Raw genomic sequence first — 24,468 nt, 5'->3', positions numbered from 1 at the left:
CTTTTGAGTGGTTGTCTTTATTTTCTGTATACTTTAGTGTGTGTTTTTAAGAAGTCACTAATTCAAAATTTCTACCTGCCTTCCTAATGAAATACTGAACAGCTGCTAACTCAACCTTTCACAATTAATTCCAAACAATTGTAAAAGAACTTGGACTTTTTAGCTGTTCGTACTGAATGTTGGACAGATTCTGCCCATTTGCTGTCAGCAGGGGTACTGTTTAATCATGATTGCAATCACTAGTATTTGGCATATGCCACATTGCAGCTTCCAGCTAAAGCAGATTCAAACTGATGTGCAGAGGATACTCACAGTCTTGTATTGCTTGTGTGAGAGGAAGAGGGGAGCAGGCAGCTTGTGAAGCTCAGTACCAGCTCTCAAATGGTTGCCTTCTCAAGCAGTAATCTTCTGTTAAGCTGGCCACTGCATGCTAAGCAAAGTGCACAGCTAGTCTCCAGTAATCTGCCCTTAGCTCATCAGAGCAGCTCTCACTCTTATAAGCCATCCAAGTGATGCAGCTTCTTCCCTCGTTGGAAGATTCCTTGTCGCTAAGCAGTACTTCTTCACAAGTTAAAAAGCAGCCCTCCCTCTTTGTAAACAGGAATGTAGGACTCCTCTGTGCTCACTGCTAGACTATAACTCTATAAATATCAGTAGAAGTCACTTCTTGGGCAGTGAGGACATGGAAAGCCTGACAAAGCTGTTCAGTTAGGCAAATGATTGCAGAGCTGATGAGTGGGCTGGTTAGATTTATCCATTCTCCATGTATATCTTGTCCTTTGCCAAGTTAACACTTCTCAAAGTCCTTAAAGCAGCAGCTGGATTGATCAAATTCCTGAAGCCTTTAAAAGCTCCAAGTCTCCTTCTACAGTACAGCACTAGAGCAGAGAAGTGTCACTTTTTGTCAAGTTCTTCTAGGCTGCTCACCTCCCCACCCCTTGCTCTTCCAGAAGCTTGGCAACTTGGGCTGCATCAAAACCAGAATGTCTTTCAGCATCGTGAGCCTCCTACTATGGTGCTTTCTCTGCCAGAGGGGTTGGATTTCTCACATCTATCACTTCGGTGAGGGCCTGTCATAAGAGAAATCAACAGTCAACAGGGTAGAGAAGCATTGCTTACCTGGCTTCCCAACATGGAGGTCGCTGGTGATAACCAACAGGCAAGACAATGATGGTGAGGTCAACACATTGTAGGTGGAATGACAGATTGGCCCTACAGTGACTTCTGTGATGGGAAGCCAGGTAAGCGATGCCACTCCACTGACAGCTGTTATACCACCTAAAGATACATAGCTCTGTCAGTTCTACACAGCTTACGTTTCAATTTGCTTATTACCCAAACCTCAATACTGCCACCCTTGAGATACAGTAAAGTAATTGGAGCGTTCAGTTTAAGCAAAGAGCTCACTCAACCGTAACACACCGGCCGTAAAGTTGCTTCAAAAAAGTAAGCCCAAAATTCCTAATACCTTGAAGTCCACACACCTGAGACCAAAAGAGTTGAAACTTGGCTTGTTATTAGAAAAATTCTATGGAGTTGTCCATAGATTGTTGGCACAATATGCTTTGAATGATAACAGAGGAGCCGAATGTGTGATCAAAGGGCGAGCCAACTTCCAGAATCTTACTTTGCTTTGACACATAATAGGAAAAATATAAGACCTTCCCCTAAAAGGTATGTGTCAGTTTTGAAAAATAGTGGACAGGGTTACAAATAGAAAGACAGGTGTTGACATACAGGCTGGAACTTAATGCAATCAGCAGCTGAAATTGCCAGTTCTTGATACCAGCTTCCAAAAATAAGGTACACCCCCTACAACAGATAGACCGGTGTCACTAGTCATCGATAATACACGAAAATTACTATGCTATTATTTTAACACAGTCTTCCAAATTTGGGTCTCCAGCTGTTGTTGGACTATAACCCCCATCATCCCTAGCTAGCAGGATCAGTGGCCAGGTATGATGGAAATTGTAGACCAAAAACAGCTGGAAACCTAAGTTTGGGAAACACTCTGGGTTTGTATCTAATGAACGTGTCCAATTAGTGCAAGGACTTCTGCTTGTGCAACAGAACTTCCTTGCCCCGCAAAAAAATCTGCTTTGGAGGGTTGGGGGAACCCCCAAACATGTAAGGAAAGGAGTAAGGCAATTCTGTTGTGCAAGCAGAAGGACAAGTTCACCAGATACAACTCTATAATACAGTATCAAGGTAAAAGTAGGTTATTTGGGGAGGAATGTAGGTAGGGTAGAGGAGCTACTCTTGTGTGTTTGAGCACTCTTGTTCCCCCATCATGGTTCACAGTGTGGGTACAGGGACTTAAGATTCCCTGACAAAGACCAGTGGACGTATACTCATGTGCCAGACAGGAAATAAAGGTTATATTTACTCTTATAAGCTGCAAGGCTGCTTACTGAGAGAGGGAGGGAAATTGACATCCTATATTTCTGACAGCAAGTGAACCTTGCTGCTTTACCTAGTCCTGTAAAAGGAAACCCAGGAGACAAAGAAGGGGATTCAGCACAGGAACAGTGTGACTCAGTTTAGGTTAAGGTTTATGGCATTAAGCACTTTAGATGGTCTTTGGAAGAGAAAATCCAAGTACTGATTCAAAATAATATTTAAAAATAAACAATTACCTTGTTCTCAGCCAGAGCCTCTTTAGCTAGATACTGCTCTCGCTTCACTTTGATCTCCACCACTTCTGGGATGTCAGGCACCATCATATCAATCAGACGTGCAATGAAGAAGACCACGTGCTGGGAAGAGGAGGCAAGAAAGCTGAAGATAGTCAGTGGCCCAAATTGCCAGAGTGGGAGCAAGTAAGTCAGGATCATGCAGCAGCAATCTGGCCCAGCTGTTCAGAACTAGATGGATGGGGAATCCTGCTGCATGTCTGACTCCAGTGTATGTATTCTCTTCACCCTGCCAATTATATGTAATTGCGAAAATATGACTGGAGCCTATCTCACCAATTAAGGGGTGCTTTATCAAAGATAAGGGATCCCCTGTGTCCCAGGAAGCAGGACTAGTGCACATGTAGCTTTACTACAGTGGTCTGAAAATGTGACACCTTTATTACATGTAATAGTCGAAACTCAATAGAAAAGTAGCTCGTGTTGTACTACGTACAGATCAGCACGGAGCAAGCTACCCATGGGATATAGATTGCTCTACTATACAAATTCCATTTCCCTTTGAATAAGCTGGGATAGAGGACTTCCACAAGCACCAAGAAGGTGCATTTGTAGATTATTTACAGAACAAGGCACATCCTGGTGGCACTGTCAGTAGACTCTTGACCAGGATGTAGCAATGACCTCATCCAGATGGAGCGATTTAACATCTTGCGTGGACCAGATCTGCAGTAGCTGCTAAATTCTGCAGAAACGGCTCCATCAAAACCATCTCAGCACCAGTTCCTGACATCATCATCACCTGCCGTTTCCCCCCAGACTGGGACTGAAGGCAGCTAAATAGCTTCTTTGCAACCACAGCTGGCTCCTTTTTTTTTTAAGGTCCTACACACTAACAACAGAGTTGCCTACGTGCCAATGTCTGAAGTAAATTCAGAAAGAGGGGGTTATTTATTGATTACATTTATATCCTACCTTTCCTCCCAGGAACTCGAGGTGTAGTACATGACTCTATTCCCTCCCCATTTTATATTCACAACAATTGTATGAGAGAGGTTAGGTGAAGACACGGGCTGGCCCAAGATCACCCAGTGAGTTTCATGGCTGAGTGGGATTTGAACCTTATCTCCGAGGCTCCAGTCAACATATGACATATTGTACTGTAGGACACTAGAGACGCAGGTGGTGCTGTGGGTTAAATCACAAGGCCTAGGACTTGCCAATCAGAAGGTTGGCGGTTCGAATCCCTGCGACGGGGTGAGCTCCTGTTGCTCAGTCCCTGCTCCTGCCAACCTAGCAGTTCGAAAGCACATCAAAGTGCAAGTAGATAAATAGGTACCGCTCCGGCGGGAAGGTAAACAGCGTTACCGTTCGCTGCTCTGGTTTGCCAGAAGTGGCTTAGTCATGCTGGCCACATGACCCAGAAGCTGTACGCCAGCTCCCTCTGCCAATAAAAGGAGATAAGCGTCGCAACCCCAGAGTCCGTCATGACTGGACCTAATGGTCAGGGGTCCCTTTACCTTTACCTTACTATAGAACACTGGGTCTTTATAAACAAATAATGGCATTAGGGCTGCAAACAACAAGTGAGCCAGTTCAAAAAGTTATGTTTTGGGGCAGGGGCATATTCCAGTAACTATTTCATCTCCCCAACCCCTTTTTCACAACTTTTTTTTTTTTTGTCCTTCCACCATCATGTGATGTAATCCAAATAGGACTGCCCAAATATGGTAAGTGCTGTAATAGGTGGGTAGATGTAAATGGGACCTCTTGTTTGTAGAGCAGCATTCTGGGGACACTCGGAGGGAAACAAACCTCAAATACAATTATGAAGCCAAGGCGGATTGCCAGTAGATTCCAATAAGCTAGTGAATACCTGCCACTTTGTTCTCGATATGCTCTGTACCTGTGGAGATAGAGCTGTACGTTAAAGAGGTGTGCTGAGTAGCTCTGAAGTAGTCAGCATAGCAATCATACATTTGCAGGAAACAAACTAAATGTCTATTGCTTCTCTCCATTCCTTCCTGTAAGCCACCACTAAATTCCCTTTAGTTGAACTAACAGAGACCTGAGTAGATTTGCTGCATTTGGGACCTGGTTGTCATTCTAAAGATTAAGTCTCCTGTCCACTTGGTTATAGCAAGGGGGGGGGGGAGCCAAAAGATGCTTATTTTCAGGGCTGCAATTCCTATGCATGCTTTTCTGGGAACAAGCCTGGTGGGAAGGAACATAGCTCAGAAGCAGAGCATATGCACTGCATGCAGAAAATCCTAGGTTCAGTCTCTGGCATCTCTAAGTAGGACTGGGAATGTCCCCTGAAACCCTGGACTACTGCTGCCAAGTCACTGTGAACAATATTGAAGCCAATGGTCGGACTCTGCATAAGGCAGGGGTCACCAACACAGCACCTAGTCCTCCTAGAAAGAAAGTTATAAGACAAAATGTGTGGGTACCCTCTAAGCAATTTCTGTAGAGTGGTGTGGCTACCTTGTATGTTTTTCCTTGTACAGTGGTACCTCGGGTTACAGATGCTTCAGGTTACATACGCTTCAGGTTACAGGCTCCGCTAACCCAGAAATAGTACCTTGGGCTAAGAACTTTGCTTCAGGATGAGAACAGAAATCGTGCTCCGGCGGCGCGGTGGCAGTGGGAGGCCCCATTAGCTAAAGTGGTGTCTCAGGTTGAGAACAGCTTCAGGTTAAGAACAGACCTCCAGAACGAATTCAGTTCTTAACCCGAGGTACCACTGTACTGGGGTAGTTGCCTCTGCGTCCTATACCATACTCACCATGGTAGCCATTTTTGTTATGCCCCCCCCCCATGGCAGCCATTTTGAAACTGATGGCCCCACCATTTTGTCAAAATTTGAAATATGCCCACTAGTTCAAAAGGGTTGGTGACCCCTGATATAAAGTAACTTCCTATGTTTCCCACAGAACATATAGAGACGTACTTCTGAGTAAACATGCTACACATCTCACTGTATTTGGTTTCTTGGTGAATATTATACCAGTTTTCCCACAAGGGATGGTTGCCATACCATATGTTTATGACAGTATGTGGTATGTTATTCCATGTGCCGTGGTCCATGATTCTCCCCTCCAATTTTTTAAAAAATCCTGCACTATCTGATTTTCTGAGAAAACACTTTGTCCCAAAATAGGCAAGCTATTTTTCAAGAACCTGCCCTCTGTTTAATTTTTGAAGCAATGGACCTGTCCAGTGTCCCCCAATGAGGAAGACAGCTGAGACAGAAAAGTGGGAGATCCTACCTGCATGTGACATTGTGCTCCAGGACAAAAGATTTTGGGGCATAGGCCAGGGTGAAGTCAATGTAGCCTTGTAGATCACTGGCATGAGTGTACTGGTAATATAGCCGAGGGAGGAAGTCAGAGGTGAAGGCAATCAGAAAGGCCTGGAACAAGATAGGCACAATAATAGTCTCTGTCTAAAGAACCATTTCGTTTCCAGGTGTTAAATGGAACACATCCACCCACTTTTCTGTCTTACTCCAACTTCTTTACACAACATGCGTATCAAGTTTCTGCAAAGTCATAGCAACCCAGGAAGCTGCCTTCTATTAAGTCAGACCATTAAGTCAGCTCAGTATTGCTGCACGCAGAGAACCTTGACCCAGCGCTACTCACATTGCTAACGACTGCCAGGTGTGTGATGACTTCCAGGATAGGGAACCAGATGCCCATGCCTTGGGCCCGCTCAGCAACCGGCCGCCTGTATTCACAAACAAATTTGTGAGCATCCAAGCGAATTTCCACCCAGTTGTTGAGCAAGGCAAAGAGAGGTGCCAAGGGGCAGGCGGCCACAAAGATGGTAATGAAGCCAAACTGCAGGACTGAAGAGGAAAGAAAGAAGATATTATAAGGGAAGGCAAGCACAAAGAAATCCCGCGCAGGAGATAATGTAGGTGAGCCCATACAAGAATTCTGTCCACAGGAACTTTGGATAGCATTTGCTAAGTTGTTCCTTTTCTTAGGAGGTTATGCACACACTCTTTTGACCTGAGTAAAGCTTTTGATCCCATGTATTCTAATTGTCACTCCTCTAGGGCTACCAACTGGTGGGTGAGTGGAGCACGCACAAGTGCTCTTGAACCAGAACGGTTGACCTGAGAACATGGTATAGTCAAAGCGAGATACAGGACTCAGTGTGCCTCACGCACTTACACAGACTAAGCCCTCAACTGTCAGGGAACTGTCCTCAGTTGCTCATCTCCTTCCTTCCCAAATGATTCGTACCCATTTCCAGGTATTCGTTAAAGAGCCCTTCATAGGGCAGCAGTTCGTAATCACTCTCCCAGAGCTGCTTCGTGGAGCTTTCCTGGCCCTCGTTCCTTTTAGAGTGAGACTTCCGCTTCTGCCACCATGATTTCAACTTCCTGTGGAGAGCAAGAAGACACAGTTAACATGTTCAGGTTTTGCCCTCTTATTGTTCAACAAGAGACGATCAATTAGTGGCTACATGTCTGCATCTAGGCCTAGACAGAGTTTTGATCTAGCCCCAGAATTGAATCTATAGGGTAGGAGTAACTAATGTTGCATCTTTCAGAAGCTGTTTGACTACAACTACTGTCCTCCCTGACCACTGGACCATGTTGGCTAGGGCTGACAGAGGTGTAGTGCCACAACATCTTGAGGTAGGGATGGAGGAGAAAAAATTATTCAGTTTGCATTTAAAGCAGCATATCAAATTAGCACTTCCTGAAACAATATGAGAACGGAAATATAGCCTTCCTTCAAAATTTGCACTTATCCAGATTTTATGATGCAGTTCTCCAACCAAACCTTTACAAAAATGTATATTATGTTAGGGGGAAATGTGCACAAAAATTAATACATTAGTGAAAATCTATATATTTTGGGGGATGATATGTCTGTTCATCTTGTTGATTCTCTACAGGTCTGGCCATGTCTGGATAGTCCATTGCAGCAAAGCACAAGATCACAAAGACTCACGGGATGAGGAGCTCCTGCACATTATTAATTATTTGCTTTCCCACCATGATGACAAGCAGCTCTTGGGCAAGTTCAATGAGGCAGCCACCTGGACCACACTGGAGAAAACAGAGAGAGGCTTTAGAAGGATGATGCAGCAGAGAAACAATTATATGGAGTCTAGAGACAGGTTAACTACTTCATTTGCTGCTGGTGAAAAGGAAACCTCAATTCTCTGCTCCCCTGGGAATCTCTACACCAAACACTGGGGTCTCAGAGCACATCATGCCTACTTAAAAGATTTCCACCACATTGAAACATCGGGGAAGGAAAGAATGAATGAGTCTTTTTAATTGTATGTCCTTAAATGTAGTTGCTTTCAGAACGTCTAAATCTGTTTCTGCTTTGTTTTGTTTTTAAATGGTATATCTGTTTGCTGCCCTGTGCTCTTTAAGGATAAAGGGTGGGATATAAATTCAATAAATAATAATAATAATCTGGCTAAAAGCACTTGACATTGGATAGATGGAGCTAGAAGAGGGATAGATAGATGGAGCTAGAAGAGGGAGCTAGATAGATGGAGCTAGAAGAGGGATTATTTTGGTTTTTAGAGAAACATCCACTCCCAGCATTGAGCCTGATGCCCTCTTTATCTGGCCTCTGCCTTTGGAATGGCTGACCCTGTTTCCTTGGCAAAGAGGGTGCCTTCTTTATTTTATCGCTGCATTTATTATACAGAGTTTAACTCCAGTCTTAAACGTACCTTACGGGCTGCTAATGGTGCCAGCCACTCTAGAACAACCCCTAATCAGCTGTTATTTCTAGAGTCCATGTCCTGCACTGCTCTCTTTTTAGATACTTACATCTTCATTGCGGATACCCAGCAATGTGGAATAGCGTCCTGGATAGCCTACAAACCTGAAGGTGAAGAAAGTATAAAAATAAAAGGCCAAGACAGTCAGCTGCAAGGTCTTTCTTTACACGAGGCATAAACATCCTACTCTGTGCATAAAGAGAAGCCACAGGAAAAAAGCTGGCAGTGACCAGAATGCCATCTACTGTAACCAATCGCAAGGCGCCTTCATACAATTTGCTGCCTCAAATGGCTCAGCCAACACAACCCTCAGACTCATAGAAAAGAGGAGTACAGTGGTACCTCTGGTTACAAACTTAATTCATTCCGGAGGGCCGCTCTTAAGCCGAAACTGTTCATAACCCAAGGCGCGCTTTCGCTAATGGCGCCTCCTGCTGCTGCCACGCTGCTGGCACATGACTTCCACTCGCATCCCAGGGCAAAGTTTGCAACCAGGAGCATCTACTTTCGGGTTAGCAGAGCTCGTAACCCGCAGCATTTGCAAAGAGGACGGTACGTAACACGAGGTTCCACTGTACAGCAATGATCCTGAAAAGCACTAACTTCAGGTGGTCCAAGCACATTACAGGGAAAGGGGGGCAGGAATTCCCCGCTCTCTCTCCAAGCATGTACATAAGAATCTGCAACAGTCCCTTGCTGCTTTTTATTTTAATGATTTCTAAACTGTCTTTCATGCAACAATCACAAGGTGGTGTGCAAAACAACATTAAAACTTATTTACAGAATAAATAACATGGCAGCAAACATTGGGTTGAAATATCCATGTCCAACAAAGGCTTAAAAGAACAAATGATTTTTAGCAGACACCAAAATACCATCATTGCTGGTGCCTGCCTTAATTCAATAAGAAAGCTTCCCTACTGAAAATGTACAAAAAGATCTCTGCAGGTTGCAGAACAACCAGAAGGGCCTCATCTCCCCCCCCCCCCTTTTCTTTTTTAGAAAATGTCAGTTTGGCCAGGGACAATTTGAAGCAGAGAAGCCCTGAGAGGTGCTTAACCTTTCCCCTGCCTGTTCACCCCCTCACAGGTAGCCAGGTTTTTAGATATGTCTTAAAGATGGTCCAGTTGATTTTATTACACACATTTATATGCAACATTTACTTACAGGTCAAGATCTCCTCCAGGACTTCTCTACTTCCAACCACTACCTCCTAATAGCTTCTTTTTCTTCTTTTAAGGTCTGTAGAGTTTTACTATTTATGCATAATATTTAGTTTGACCCGAAGAAACCAGTCTTTCCACCATAACCTTCCAGCTATGCCTGGATTCAGGATCCCAAGGTCATTGCAAACATCACAAACTAACATAGCTGGCACATTTGGTCTTGTGTTCACCTACAACCAGTCTGACTTTTTAATACTCACCGCTGAGGATTCGCATTATAAACTATAACTACTTCTGCGCAGTAGATGGCAACAGGGCCTCACTTTTTCCTCAATGGCTATCAATAGCAACCACTTGCAGCTAGAATTCCTGCTGAATTTTGAGTTTTACTACATCTGAGACTTGGCTGGATCAGAAGAAGCATCAGTTTGCTACTGAATTTAACTTGGATGAGGGTAAGAGTGGTGGAGCAAGACCACACCTTCAAAAGAATGGCTAGAAGTCCTCACCTCCTTGAGTTCCACTCTCTTTCTGTGTGGCCTAGACCACTGCTCTTCAACTTTGGGTCCCCAGATATGTCTGGACTACAACTCCCATCATCCCTGGCCATTGACTAAGCTGACTGGGGATGATGGGAGTTTCAGCCCAACATCTACACCATAGAGAAATATATATATGTGTAGATTTGGTTAGGCAGTTTAATGATTTTTCTAAACACACCTGGAGACCCAGTGTTGGAAAATATTGCACAGAGCTTTTTATTGTTGCGGGGGGGGGGGGGGCAGAACTTAAGAAGAGCCTTATGGATGAGGCCAATAGCCCATTTAGTCCAGCATCCTGTTCTCACAGTAGCCAACTAGATGCCTGTGGAGAGTTCCATTGGTATGTGCTACAGTAAAGTCAGAAAGCATGGCACAGCCAAGAGATAGGGCTCTCCTCATAGTTTGGCCATGGTTAAATCACCTACAATAGTATGTAGGCAATAGTGTGTCTGTATTCTTCCCACACTAATGAAAGTAGTCCTGTTCTCTGAATTGAATGCAGATGGGATATCATGTTATGGAAACAGAATTATGGGGAAGGAGGATACAGAATTATACAAATGTGAGCGTGTAGTAGGGGCATATTTCAATGGTGCAGATGAGTCTTTCAAGTATGCCTAGGCCACAGAGGAAAATGGCATCCACTTTAGAGAAGCTGCCCATCTCCAAAACAGCTTACCTGCCCTTAAAGAACGCAATGTAGATGGGAGAGGAGTAGAAATTGATGAACTCAAAAACAAACACCTTGAAGGTGAACGCATCTTCAAACATGGTCTGTGTACGATGCATCTCTATGGAAGAAAAAACATAATAGAGTACCACAAGAATGGTGGGAACTTCCAAGCCCTCTCAGTGGTAAATCACAACAGGAGCATCCTTAGTGCTTTAAGTGAACAAAGGTGACTCAAACTCCACCCCCAACCATCTCAGTGTCACAGAATTCTAATGCACATTGTGGGTTACAAGTACCTTCTAGTTTAATGAAATACTGTGGCTGAGATGGACGAAAAACAACTCTTGTAATTTCTGATTTAAGCCATATTCACCCCTTTATTTTACATGTAGTGGTACTGTATGGAAGGAGAGTGAGGCTGTGCCCCCAGACCCACTCAAACCCTTCTCTGGATGCCTGTGAACTGAGTGCAGATGTCTGTAGAGGGTTCCCTACTAATGAGGGAGATGCTTATGCAATCAAGATCCCAAAATTTAAACATGAAAAATATGCAGGAAAAATAAGAGGCAGACTTTTAAACAACTATAAAGATCAGAGCAAGGCAATGTTCCAAAATGTCATCCAAAATTCACAGCAAAGATTTAAACTAAGCCCTAAGAAGATAGTAAAAAAATCCTCTTTTGGGGATTCCAGATTCTATACACCACCATAAAAACGTTTAGTGCCACCCACTTTAGCTGGTGCTTTTAGAAGACTATGGCAAGGCACAATTTAGTTAATATTAGGGTGAGTTAGGAAGTAAGGCTTGTGGATTTCAATAAAGATCTTCTATTTGCCTGCCCCTGCCCCTCTCCCACAAATTCAAGTCCCGGTTTAATGTTTTGGTTTCAAGAAGCCGCACCTTCAGGTTGAGAATCTGCTTCGGTGTTTCCAGATACAGCCTACTTACCCCACTTGGTAAGAAAAAGTGCCAGTGAAGTGTAAATTTTTGATAGGATGAGGATGAAGAGGAGGTTCACCACTGAGCCAGTGAGGCTAGCAATACGAGAAGCCTAAGAGGGGGAAACAGGAGAGAATGTGAAGTCCAAATGCAAACAGCACACCTAAGGTAAAGTGGTAGAGAGTCATGGAAGTGTCTTACCGAAGCTACAAGAAGGTATTTCCCAGACTTGGCTACAACTACGGCAATGATGGCCCGGTAAAGGATTATTGAAATCAGGAACATCACCACCACAGCAATCTGAAGACAGAACCAGGCTGAATGAGTACTAATAATATGAGTTTGCTGTCTTATTATTGTAAATGGATCTGTTACTATGACTTGGGGAGGACTTTTTTTTTTACTTATTTACTTACATTTATATCCATCCTTCCTGTCTCCAACAAGCTCAAGATGGCATGTGGCTTTATCTGATTTTTATTTCTTTTTATCTGTTTATATTTACATCATGTCTTTCCTCCATGGAATCAACTTTTTATCACAACCACCTTGTGAGGTAGGTTAGGCTGCAAGACATAGCAACTCGCCTAAAGTCACTCAGTGAATTCCCAGGATTCTTTGGTGGGAATCGTCTGCTTTCAATGTGCATTGGATATGCTTTAAGTGTGTTGTGTGGAACTGCCCTTAGTGAGGCAGAGGAGTGTCAGTGAGGAGTCAGTCATCAATAATGACCATAGAAGCCACAACAGACATAGAAACCGTGATTTCCTCCCTTCTGAGTGGCTTTTTCCTTGGCTTTTGATCCAAACAAAAAGCAAGAAGTAGTAATGGTAACCAAGAGAGAGGAAGTGAGGGCAAATATAACATATTGTTACACGCCATCCCAATCTCCCTGAGTGATGTGAGATTCAAGGGGTACCAGATGCACTTACCCAGGGTATGTGTTTCCTTTTAGAAATGAAGCACAGTAGAGACTGTAATGTCTTTATGATATATGGTTTATTTACACATATATACAACCTGAGCCTATGATAGTGGGGTTCACAGCATTAACACCCATGAGGTTCTGGCTTCTCCCACAGCCACAGCAGACTTGGACTTAGACTTAATATAATTCATTTTTATGTTCACTAATATATTCAACTGAACACATCTTTTACCTAATGTATGCATTTTTGTAAACATTGGTTGGAGCACTGCATTGCAAAATTCAGATAAGTACGAATGTCAAATGATGCCTGTGTTTCAGTTCTCATGCTGTTTTTGAAAGTGCAGATTAGATAGATTCACCACTAAATGTGAACTGTATCGAATTTCTCCCCTATCCCTACTCAAGAGTCCATCCTATTTTACGCCTCCACCCTCAAATAGCAGCTCCCTCACCATCATGATGATGACCATTGATCCAGCCATGATTCTTTTGAAACGGCTCCGTGTGGGGAAATAGGGCTCCTCCGCTCCAGTGATTGGATTTGTGGTTGTCATGGGTGCCATAGCAGTGAATTGGGGCCGTGGACGTTCCTACAACAAAGGAAACATGAAGTGGGCTCTGTGTCACTGTTGGGCTTTTGTGGTATTAGAGTCCCCCCCCCCCAAGGCTAGTACCTCAATATCTTCGAAGTCTGAACAGTCCCAGCGGTATGTCAAGGTAGCATTCAGCCGCTTCCAGTATTCAAGGAATGTGACTGCCCATAAAGACATGAAGATACTGAAGAAGACAGTCCCACCATGATCAAAGAGGCGACCAGCCTGAAAAGAATAGGGGAAAAGGGGGAAGGAGCTGCACTTAAGCATGGGCCAAAACACTCTTAGACTGGGACAGAGGGGCGATGAATTTTGTATCAAGGGCAAATTACAGATAGCCCAGTTTTTAAAATGCAGTTCTACCCAAATCACAAAGTGAGGAGCAGGGGTGTGGTTTAAAGAAGCAAAGGGGGACAAACACGGTTCCTGCTAAACCTTCCCTGCCCACAAGTCCCTTTAAATCTCAGTCACCCACTTTACATGCATTTAAAGGCAAACCTACATTTTAAGACATGGGCCTGCTGCCATTGCATGTAGTTTGGCCCCAAAAGATAAAGGTGGAGCTAGTTGCATTATGCACTAAAAGCAAGACCTGAGTTCGAAAAGTTGTGTTACGCAATGTGAAAGATTGAGTATCAGTTTAATGCTGGTGAACAAGTGCTACAGGAACAGAGGCTGGATCAAATTATTTTTTACGTGGAAGCTGACAGCACATAGCTGATGTCTTGCCTTGAGTCTCTGGACAAGTACATAGGCTCAAGGCAAAGTAAGCATGGAGGAGGCTATCTGAACCACATGGAAGTGTAGAAGATCAGCATATCACAGTAAATCCAATGTACTTTTCTGTGTGACCCTTTATCTGAGAACACACAACGTACTCCTAATCTAACACATGACTTTAATGAAGTGTTGACAAATGCTTCACCGTTATGCTTGAATCAGTGCTGTCCCAGAGCCACAAACTGTACCTGAAACATTGGGCAAATGGTGGAGAGGTTCCAATAGGGGCAGACTTTGCAGAGTGGGCACATGTTGTATTTCCCCTCACTGGTACAGATCTCCTTCCTGTTGTGCAGATGGGAGCAAAAATAAAAGGGCAGAAAAAAGCAATTAACCCACCACATTAAAATTACTGACTCATAGCTTCTCTTCAAAAAACACTTTGTTTTACTGGCCTTTGGGCTCTTGCTGTTCCTAAGGCCACCTTTCCCATTCTTGCAAGGATAAGTATGGCCACATTAGGTACCACTTAACACTAGCTGCATAGGCAAAGCCACCATTCACATTCTATTGATATCCCCAAGGAACTTATTTCTAACGAGCAGAAATCTCTGCCACATTCTGCTCCAGATCTGTGAAAAAGCCGGGGGTTACAAAGCCAAATGGCTTGTCGGTGGTTTTACAAGCAGAAAAGTGAGAAAGAAGAGAAGAAATTAGAACTTACGTAGGGATGTCATCAAGCATCATAAATATGCCTATTATGAAGACTAGTGTCCCCACTACAGCTGCTGGCAAAAGCCATCCAGTGTAGAAACCTAAACAAAGAGAGGTAAAAGCATATTAGAACTGCAGAAGGGGAGCCCTGGCTACCTATGTCTAGCTGTTGCCCATCACCAACTTGCTTTCCAGAAAGCCAGAGCCAATTAAATTCATTTTGTGGAAAGGACCCATCTTACAAAAAAGGCTTATATTTCCAAGCATAGCAAAGTGCTAGGACTAGGGATGTGAATGGGTGCATTCTGACTGCAAGAAAAGCACTGATCTATTTCCTCCATGGGCAAACTTTCTTAGTTGCATACAGCAAAATGAATCACGTTTTTAAAACACTATTCTACACTACAAACTTATATTGGTTTTATACTACCCAGTCATGCCTTTTTCCATAGAACAGTTGACAACTATATTGTTGTCAGAGATTCCAGATCTCTTCCTCCAGTGAACCATAATTCCTTTAGTTCCAGGGAATGACTACAAAACCAGTTAAAGTCTGTACAGTAATGCTGAAATGCCCCCAGTTCTCCATTACCTGGCTTACTAAAATGCCCATTTTTGCCAGGTTGGAGAACAGGCTAACAGTTTGTACTGACTGACATGCCCATGTCAATTTTTCCCTTTTCTTGCGAGGAATCCTATTCGGAATAAGGGAATTTTCCTTAAAAAAGGGAAACATTGACAGCTATGGCCTATGGAGCAAATAGGAGGGGCAATCCATTTCAAAATAACCACGCTGGGCTCAGTTTGGCACTAGAACAAGATGCTAGGGAAATGGACATAAGCGGCGTTTTACTCACCAAGCCAGGCAAAGTAGAGAGCAATCTTCTCCCCAAAGTACCTGCGGATGTGATCCAATGGCTGGTACTTCTTCCACTTTCTCCACTGGGCCCAGTAATGGAAAAGAATCTGCCTCTGATTTAGCTGAATATGGGGGATCTCCTTCTGGGGAATCTTGTAGGGACCCTTTTGGCAGAAGAGGGAAAGTACCCATATCAAGTACAGATTTGTTTAAAATGTGCTGTGTTTTATATTAACTTGCAGAAATTCCCCGATAAGAGTTGAAGAATGTAACTTTTAAAAATAGAATAATCAATTGCAGCCTTCATGAATAGGTCACAATTTTAACATGTATTTAAAAACAAAAACAAAAAACCAACGCTTCTTCATTTGTAACAGAGAAAAGGGGGTGCCCAATATTAAACCTATTCACTCTTTCACAGAATCGCATGAACAAAATCCAAAACTGTAAGTATATTGTTTGTCTTCCGAACAATCAAGGAGATCTGAAAGGAGTGGGTTCTTCTTGCCAAAACTCAGTCAGATGCTCTACACTCAGCTAGGGATGAAGGAATCTGTCAAATTTGGTTTCACTCAGTTTTTAATCTTTCCAAGCTTAAGTCCAGTTTCCCATTTTCCCACATCAATTGCAAATTTTGGAGGACGGCTGCGTTTTGGTTCATGTATTGCTTTGGAAAGAACAAACTGGGTAAGCTCGCATTATGATGCAAACCGAACTGAATTTCTCCCCCCAACTATCTACAGTACAGTCAGAATAATTCATGAGCTGTAAAGTCAGGGTTCTCAAACTCCACTACATCAAATTTACTTATTTTTAAAATAAAGCAAATAGCTGTTTAGCTCCCAAAGTAGGTCAGAACTCAGATTTTGAAAGCTCAGCAAGTCCTGCAAATCTTTATTCCATTTCAAATGCAGACAGATCAAAGGCAAATGCAAGCCAAATAAGGCCGGTGTTTTTAGGCTACAAGGAAAGAATCCAGTATATCTATTTGTTTGCATTTGGTGATGTTCCGTAACATTTGCCTAGGGCCAAAATAATTACTTTAGTTTCACTTTTCCTGTGCCATTGCAGATACCTGAAGAAGCCTCACCTTGGGTTTAATGTTCTGTTTGTGAAATTACTACAGTATTGTAAAGGAGCAAAATGCCTACTTAAAAGACCTAGCTGAAGATTTAAAAGAGATCATTTGATTCTTTGCCATCTATGGTAATATGTAGGCACAACTGTCTAGCCAATATAAACAGCATTCTGTAGCAAAGAAGTGCACTCTAAAGAGGAGCTCATTGTATACAACTCCCACTCTAGACTTTACATAGGATCCTGTTCCCTATATACATAATTAGCACATCCTGTATTCTGCTGTTTCAGGAAGATTGTATACTTGAGAGTGAACAGTTTTGTGATGTCCTTGGAGACATACATTTCCACAAAATCAGTGGCAGCGTCATTACCATGCAGAAGGCATCCTGGCATCTCCAGTTAAAGTAGGTGTGGGGAACCTTTGGTGCTCCAGTTGTTGCTGAACTACAACTCCCATCAGCCCTAGTAAGCATGGCCAATGGACACAGCTGATGGGATTTGTAGTTCAGCAACAACTGGCAGGCCAAAGGTTCACCACACTTATGAAAGGGTCAGGTAGCAGGTGATGATGGAAAGACCTTTGCCTGAGGCCACTGCCAGCCTGCTCATGTTTTCAAATCTCCCTGTTTTCTATTTCAGTGTCACTATGGGCTAACTAACCCATTTGAAAGTGGAATAGGAAAAGCACTTGCCAACTTACATCATGCAATGGGAATGCAGCTGTGAAGACCTCCTCATTCAGCAGCCTTTCTATTCCAACCTGCCCTGCCTTTGGGTTGCCATATGACGTGGTGGCCAGGATCTCATACAGCTAAAGGGAAGCACAAAGAGGTTATTTTGACTTCTACATCATCCATTATTATTTTTTTTAAAGTAAATCTGCAATAGTACCTCTCCACCATCATTCTGATTAACTGTTCATATTCTGCTTCTCACTTTACATTTCCTTCTCTCATTATCAGGAGTCTGGCTATACTTTAATTTGGATGATAGGACTTGGTTTTTCTTTCTTTACCTTTTTTAACATAATGTCATCACAGATAAATCTACCTGCTACGCTCAGTTAAGAAGTAGGAAAGGGAATCTTGAGACCAATGAAATGGCAAAACAGGCCAGGCGTTGTACAGAGAGATGAATGGAGAAAAAGTGGCAACCAAAGGAGAAAATAGCAGATAAAAACTGAATAAGGAGAAAGAATAAAGGCCAGGATGAAGTTCCAGTTCCCATTGCATACTTCACCAGGCTTGCATTCATTTCACCATGTGGACTTGGGACTTACTATTCTGTGTCGCTGTGTGGTATTGAAGAAGGTATCATGATGTTCACTCCCAAGAAACCTTGGAGAGAAATGTTTAATATTAACAACAACAACAACAACAACAACTTACTGAAAATTCAAAGCAGAGCTTGCACAATAGGAGAGAATAATTGCTTTTAATCCCAAATAAAGTGGTACATCAGTTTTCAAATGTCTCAATTGACGAACATTTTGGTTTTCGAATGCCGTAAACCCAGAAGTAAATGCTTCGGTTTTCGAACATGCCTCAGAAGTTGAACATGCCATGCGGCTTCCGCTGAGTGCAAAATCCTGAGGCCTAGCTGTCGGCTATTGAGTTTTCTGTTTTCGAATGTTTCAAAACTCAAACGGATTACGTTCGAAAAGCAAAGTACCACTGTAATAATTTTTAATCCTTAACGAATATGCAGAATACTGCATGGTATAGACTATAGATCTCTGATCAAAAAAGACTAGACACATTTGCAGATCACCAGGAATGTCAAGAGAGGCAGCCTCAGAAATTGTAGGGCCTACCACTTCTAACACCAAGGCTGCATACACACTGAAACTTTGAAGTGCATTCACAGCACATTTCCCCCCTCAAGAAAATGGTTGTTTGTTAAAGCTTACTGGAAATTGTAACTCTGTGAGGGGTAAACTACAGTGCTCAGAATTATCTGAGGGGAGAAATGGAGGAGTTATTGGTAAAATATAATGTGTGTATTTAAAAAACTTCTGAGATAATTAGGGCTTATTCACACTTAGCTTTTGCCACACTCTTTCCAGGCAGAGGTCCATGCTTTAATGCTCAATGTCAGAGCGTGCTGGGGTGCATTGTGTTGCCCCAAGTTTTCTCCACAAAACCTGCTCTTTATAGTTGAATTGGAGCAAACGTCAATTCAGGTTTTCTGTGTATTGACGTTTGCTCTTTAAAGAGCAGGTTTTTGCAAAGAAAGCTCCAGAGCAGAAAAAAGGGAGTTCGGACACAGAGCTTTAAATCTCAGAGGATATCTGGCCTGGAAAGAGCAGAGGAAAGGAAAGTGTACATAAGCCCTCAGATCCTCACATATAGTTTGTGAGGCACTGTTGACCCCAGTTACTTATTTATCAGCCGCCTCATGCAACAAGTCTCTAGGTGATGTATAATAGAATATAAAACAAGCGTCAATATACAGAACATTTTAGAGAAAGAAGGATGTGATATTGAAGAAGATGGCATCAAAGCCCGATTCAGTTGGTCTCCCCTCCCCAACCCCACTAGGCCATTCTATCACCAACTGCCTTGTTGGAGGGATCCTGATTACTTCTTAATATATTTATGTTGTTCATTGTGGTTTTTAAGATTAAAGTTTAGTTTAAGGTTTACTGTAAGCAGACTCGGAAGGAGTTGTATCCTAAAAGATAAGTATTTGTAATACAAGAAAAACAAAACTTCTGCGTATATTGTCTTCTTGGAAAAGGGAAGGTCTCAATAAAGGCATGATATTTTTAAACTTGCAAGTGGGGTCATGCCTAATAACGTCCATGAGGTATCTTGTTCACATGGGTTTACTAAGGTACACTTGACCCCCAAATATGACTGGTATTGTGACTTTTTTCTATCCACAAACTGCAGTCTTAACCATGTCAACTAAGAAGTCCATCCAAGTTTCATGGGGCTTACTCCTGGGTAGGTGGATATAGAATTGTAACCTTAAAGCCGGTAGTAAGATGTATTTCTGAAAATTTTGCCCTGTTTTTCCACATGAAAAGCTCCTGTGGGAGCTTTCCAAAAGCCATCTCCCAACATCAATAAAAGCAACGAGAAGGTGCTACATGAAAGCAGCAGATAGTGGAAAATCAAAAACAGCAAATAAAACCAAAATAGTGACATTTATATATAGCTGAATGTCTGTTCTAATTTGGGAAGAGGGTGGGTCAAAGAATAATTAATTCCAAATTCTTACCAGGGTAATTTATTTGCCTTGAAATGACAGGTGTAGTAATCCAAGGGAAAGTTAGGAACCTCATCATACAGCATATTGGGGATGCCCAGCTTCACCAGCAACCTGTGAGACCAGTTAGCTACAGCCTGAATATTGGGCACAACCTGAGGGATAAAGCAACAAATAGCTCTACTGTCCATATGCTAAGCAGGTGCAGGGAGGAGGACACTCTTAACAGTCTGCATACAAGTGAGGGAGGAAAGAGAAATAACACAGGCAAGACCAAGCAGAAGGTGAAAGAACCTGAGGTTCTGTTAAAGCAGGGCTTGGCAAACTTTTTGGGCCCATTTGTGGGTACTACACACACACACACACAGAGAGAGAGAGAGAGAGAGAGAGAGAGAGAGAGAGAGAGAGAGAGAGAGAGAGAATCTATTGCTATGGATCTAGGAGGGGTCCCCACTAAAGCCTAAGAATGAATAAATACTAGGATTTTGATTAATGGGGATATGTACCAGACAGGGAATTCCTGGGCTGGCTTATGCAAACTAACCTGGCGAGCTATGGCTATCAAGAGAACAATCTCTTCTTCTTTGGCGATTACTCGTAGCTGAGTAAGATTGTCTTCCATAAATACAGTTTAAACAATGAGTCTGTAACTGCCCAGGTAGGAGAAGTGATCAACATTTTCCAACATTCTGCCATTGAGTTGGATTTGTGGTGTTGCAGAGGGGTTATTTTGTACTTGTTGGTGCAGCACTTTGGTTTTTTGGATGTTGAGCGATAGGCCAAGCTTTTCGTAAAAGGTAAAGGACCCCTGACAGTTAAGTCCAGTCGTGAACAACTCTGGGGTTGCGGTGCTCATCTCGCTTTACTAGCCGAGGGAGCCGACATTTGTTCGCAGACAGTTTTTCTGGGTCATGTGGCCAGCATGACTAAGCCGCTTCTGGCGAAACCAGAGCAGCGCATGGAAATGCCATTTACCTTCCTGCCAGAGTGGTACCTATTTATCTACTTGCACTTTGATGTGCTTTTGAACTGCTAGGTTAGCAGGAGCAGGGACCAAGCAACGGTTCATAGAGGGCCATTAACAATACAAAGGAACTCCTCCCCCCCCCGCCCCAGGTGTGACTAGAGACTGGGAATTTGGAAGGTTGCCAGGGTAACTGCTCTGGGAGAGGGCAAGAGATTTCCGGGAAGAAGGAGGAGGAAGAAAAGCTGGAAGGGGATGCTGGCAAAACTGCTTACACAACTGCTTCAGGAAAGGACCATACTATAAGATCAGTGCAGACTTAAGGTGAAAATAGATGATTAAACCATATTTCTTAAAGCCAGAACAGTCTCCACCGTGTCTTCTATCCCCCAAAGGGACATAGACCCTGTGTGTGTGCCTGGGACCCCATGGGCTCTTGCCACCACTCGGCAGAGAGGGGCAGGCACCCAGCTTTTGTAACACTATTCTACTGGCTACAACAGAATGCTTCTTTCAAGCCCAGTTTCAGGGAAGAGGGGACCCATGGGTTTTTGGTGAAGGACCAAATGACACAACCTTTTTCCTAATAAAAACAAAAGACTGTGCACAGAAACTAGATTCCACAGTCAGATTCTTTCCTACTCTTGTTTCCAACATAGAATGTTATAATAATAATAATAATAATAATTTTTTATTTATACCCCGCCCTCCCCAGCCAAGGCCGGGCTCAGAGCGGCTTACAAGCAATAATAAAAACAAGATGAGTGATTATAACTTAAAAACAAAAATAAAATACAACATTAAAATAATGGAACATTAAAATATTAAAATGGAGCCTCATTGCAGGAGAAGGAAAAGAAAAAAGAAAAAGGGGGCGGAGGGAATCAAATTGGCTCCAATCCAAAGGCCAGGCGGAACAACTCTGTCTTACAGGCCCTGCGGAAAGAGATCAGATCCTGCAGGGCCCTGGTCTCATGAGACAGAGCGTTCCACCAAGTTGGGGCCAGTGCTGAAAAGGCCCTGGCTCTGGTTGAAGCCAATCTAACTTCCTTAGGGCCTGGGACCACTAGGGTGTTGTTATTTATGGACCTTGAGGCTCTCCGTGGGGCATACCAGGCGAGGCGGTCCCGTAGGTACGAGGGTCCTAGGCCGTGAAGGGCTTTAAAGGTCAAAAGCAGCACCTTAAATCTGACCCTGTACTCCACCGGGAGCCAGTGCAGCTTGAAAAGCACTGGATGAATATGCTCCCATGGCAGAGACCCTGTGAGGAGCCTCGCTGCAGCATTCTGTACCCGCTGGAGTTTCTGGGACAGCTTCAAGGGCAGCCCCGCGTAGAGCGAGTTGCAGTAGTCAAGCCTGGAGATGACTGTTGCATGGATCACTGTGGCCAGGTCGGGGCGGGAAAGGTAAGGGACCAACTGCTTGATGCGGCGAAGGTGGAAAAATGTCGCCTTGGCTGTTGCTGTGACTTGCACCTCCATGGAAAGGGAGGCGTCAAGGATTACACCCAAACTCTTAACGGAAGGCAATGGCACTAATTGGGCCCCCGCAAGAGAAGGGAGTTGGTCCCTCATCCCCATGCTATCCCGACCTAGCCATAGGACCTCTGTCTTTGAAGGATTTAGTTTCAATCGGCTCCCACGAAACCATCCAGCCACAGCTTCCAAGCATCTGGTCAGTGTGTAAGGGGCCGAGTTGGTGTGGCCATCCATCAGTAGATAGAGCTGAGTGTCATCAGCATATTGATGACAGCCCAGCCCAAAGCTCCGGATAATCTGGGCAAGAGGGCGCATAAAGATGTTAAAAAGCATTGGGGAGAGAATTGCGCCCTGCGGCACTCCACACACCAAGGAGTGGCGTGACGACATTTCCCTCCCTAGTGCCACCCTCTGTCCCCGACCAGAGATAAAAGAGCACAACCAGTTACGGGCTATGCCCTGTATCCCCACGTCTGCAAGGCGATGGTCCAGAAGATCATGATCGACCATGTCAAAGGCTGCTGACAAATCTAAAAGGATCAGCAGTCCTGACCCGCCTCGATCCAGTTGTCTACGAATATCATCTGTTAGGGCAACCAGAGCCGTCTCCGTCCCAAAACCAGGACGGAAACCGGACTGAAATGGATCTAATGCCGATGTTTCCTCCAGAAACCTACCAAGCTGTTCAGCAACCGCTCTCTCAATTACCTTACCCAGGTATGGAAGATTTGAAACTGGGCGGTAATTGGATAGGTCTAAGGGATCTAATGAAGTTTTCTTTAAGAGTGGACGCACCACTGCTTCCTTCAGTTCCCCTGGGAATGTCCCCGTGTCAAGGGACAAATTGATAATTTCAACCAGGGGGGTCCGCGCAACATCTGGACACTCCCTAATCAGCCAAGACGGGCACGGATCAAGGAGGCAGGTGGTGGGCCTACCAACTTGGAGGAATCTATCCACATCAGTAGGGAGTATCCGATCGAAATGGTCCAACACTGGACCTGAAGTCAGTCGAGGGGCCTCCAGTTCAGTCACTGTGTCTAAATTGGCAGGGAGGTCACGGCGGAGCAACAGGACTTTCTCCGCAAAAAAGCTCGCGAATGCCTCACAGCTGTGGGTTGAATTTGTGCTTAAATTTGGTTGTCCTCCTAAGGACGTTATTGACCTAATTATTCTAAAAAGTTGTGCCGGGCGAGAGCTAGCGGATGCAATGGAAGCTGCAAAGTAAGATTTCTTAGCAGCTTTCATAGCCATCTCATAGGCTTTCATAAGCGTCCTATAAGATGTTCTTGAGGCTCCGTCACGAGTCCGTCGCCATACTCGCTCTAGCCGTCTGAGATCCCGCTTCATTTTCCGGAGCTCCTCAGTAAACCAAGGGGCCCGGTTTCGACGGGGTCGCAGAGGACGCTTAGGCGCGATCTCATCAATGGCTGCCAAGAGCCGGTTATTCCAGTCCTCAACAAGGTCATCTAATGAGTCGCCAGGAGGAGCAGGGTTCCGCAAGGCTTGTCGGAATCTATCAGGATCCATCAGTTTTCGCGGACGAGCCCAAATAGGTTCGCCACCCGAGCCGGGGAGGAGCGGGAAGTCAATCTTGGCTTTTAAAGCGTAGTGATCAGACCATGGCACTTTCACAGCAGGGAGCATGATCACATCTATGCCAGCCCCAAAGATCAGATCCAACGTGTGGCCTGCTTGATGAGTGGGGCCCAAAACAAACTGGGAGAGCCCTAGTGTTGCCATGGAAGTCACTAGGTCTAGAGCCTGTGAGGAGGGAGCGGCATCGGCATGGACGTTGAAGTCTCCCAAAACCAGTAGGTTTGGGAACTCCAAGGCCCAGCCCGCCACCACCTCCAGCAGATCTGACAGGGTGGCCGCAGATGTGCTGGGTGGTCGGTACACCAGCCAGACAGCCAAGCTCTCCTTGGTGCCCCACACGAGACCAACACATTCAATGCCAGAGATCGCCGGTGATGGCAGAGCTCTGAAAGAGCAATCCTCCCGGAATAACAATGCTACTCCTCCCCCCCGACCTACAGTCCGCGATTGATGGAGGACAGAGAAACCTGGGGGTGTTATCTCATGTAGGGAGACTACTTCGCCTTCCCGTACCCAGGTCTCCGTCACGCAAGCCAGGTCAATCCCCTGCGAGACAAAAAAGTCACGCATGGTGGCAGTTTTGTTGCCTATGGA

At 44.1% G+C, this 24,468-nt stretch overlaps 1 protein-coding gene across 3 annotated transcripts in view; it reads right to left on the bottom strand.

The window, feature by feature from the left end:
* Position 1: 1 nt before the first annotated feature.
* Positions 2-24,468, bottom strand: part of ANO7 (anoctamin 7) — a 38,465-nt gene continuing 13,998 nt past the window's right edge. For 2 of the 3 annotated variants that reach the window (XM_081192585.1, XM_081192586.1), the window contains exons 6-24: positions 19,846-19,988; positions 17,900-17,957; positions 17,321-17,431; positions 15,539-15,704; positions 14,692-14,782; positions 14,216-14,312; positions 13,329-13,472; positions 13,107-13,244; positions 11,925-12,023; positions 11,733-11,835; positions 10,790-10,901; positions 8,452-8,506; positions 7,610-7,707; positions 6,893-7,032; positions 6,284-6,489; positions 5,909-6,051; positions 4,452-4,542; positions 2,640-2,759; positions 2-1,070 (exon numbers count right to left, since the gene is read on the bottom strand). In XM_081192585.1, coding sequence (XP_081048711.1) covers positions 1,011-1,070; positions 2,640-2,759; positions 4,452-4,542; positions 5,909-6,051; positions 6,284-6,489; positions 6,893-7,032; positions 7,610-7,707; positions 8,452-8,506; positions 10,790-10,901; positions 11,733-11,835; positions 11,925-12,023; positions 13,107-13,244; positions 13,329-13,472; positions 14,216-14,312; positions 14,692-14,782; positions 15,539-15,704; positions 17,321-17,431; positions 17,900-17,957; positions 19,846-19,988 — 2,175 coding nt within the window. In that variant the 3' untranslated portion in view covers positions 2-1,010. Of the gene's footprint in view, positions 1,071-2,639; positions 2,760-4,451; positions 4,557-5,908; positions 6,052-6,283; positions 6,490-6,892; positions 7,033-7,609; positions 7,708-8,451; positions 8,507-10,789; positions 10,902-11,732; positions 11,836-11,924; positions 12,024-13,106; positions 13,245-13,328; positions 13,473-14,215; positions 14,313-14,691; positions 14,783-15,538; positions 15,705-17,320; positions 17,432-17,899; positions 17,958-19,845; positions 19,989-24,468 lie in introns of those variants that run through there. The other variant, XR_014007761.1, reaches the window with a different exon arrangement.

The sequence above is a fragment of the Podarcis bocagei genome (genome assembly GCF_964188305.1).
Source record: "Podarcis bocagei genome assembly, chromosome: 4".
Classification (NCBI taxonomy): domain Eukaryota; kingdom Metazoa; phylum Chordata; class Lepidosauria; order Squamata; family Lacertidae; genus Podarcis; species Podarcis bocagei.
This window is presented reverse-complemented; position numbering and strand designations above follow the sequence as displayed.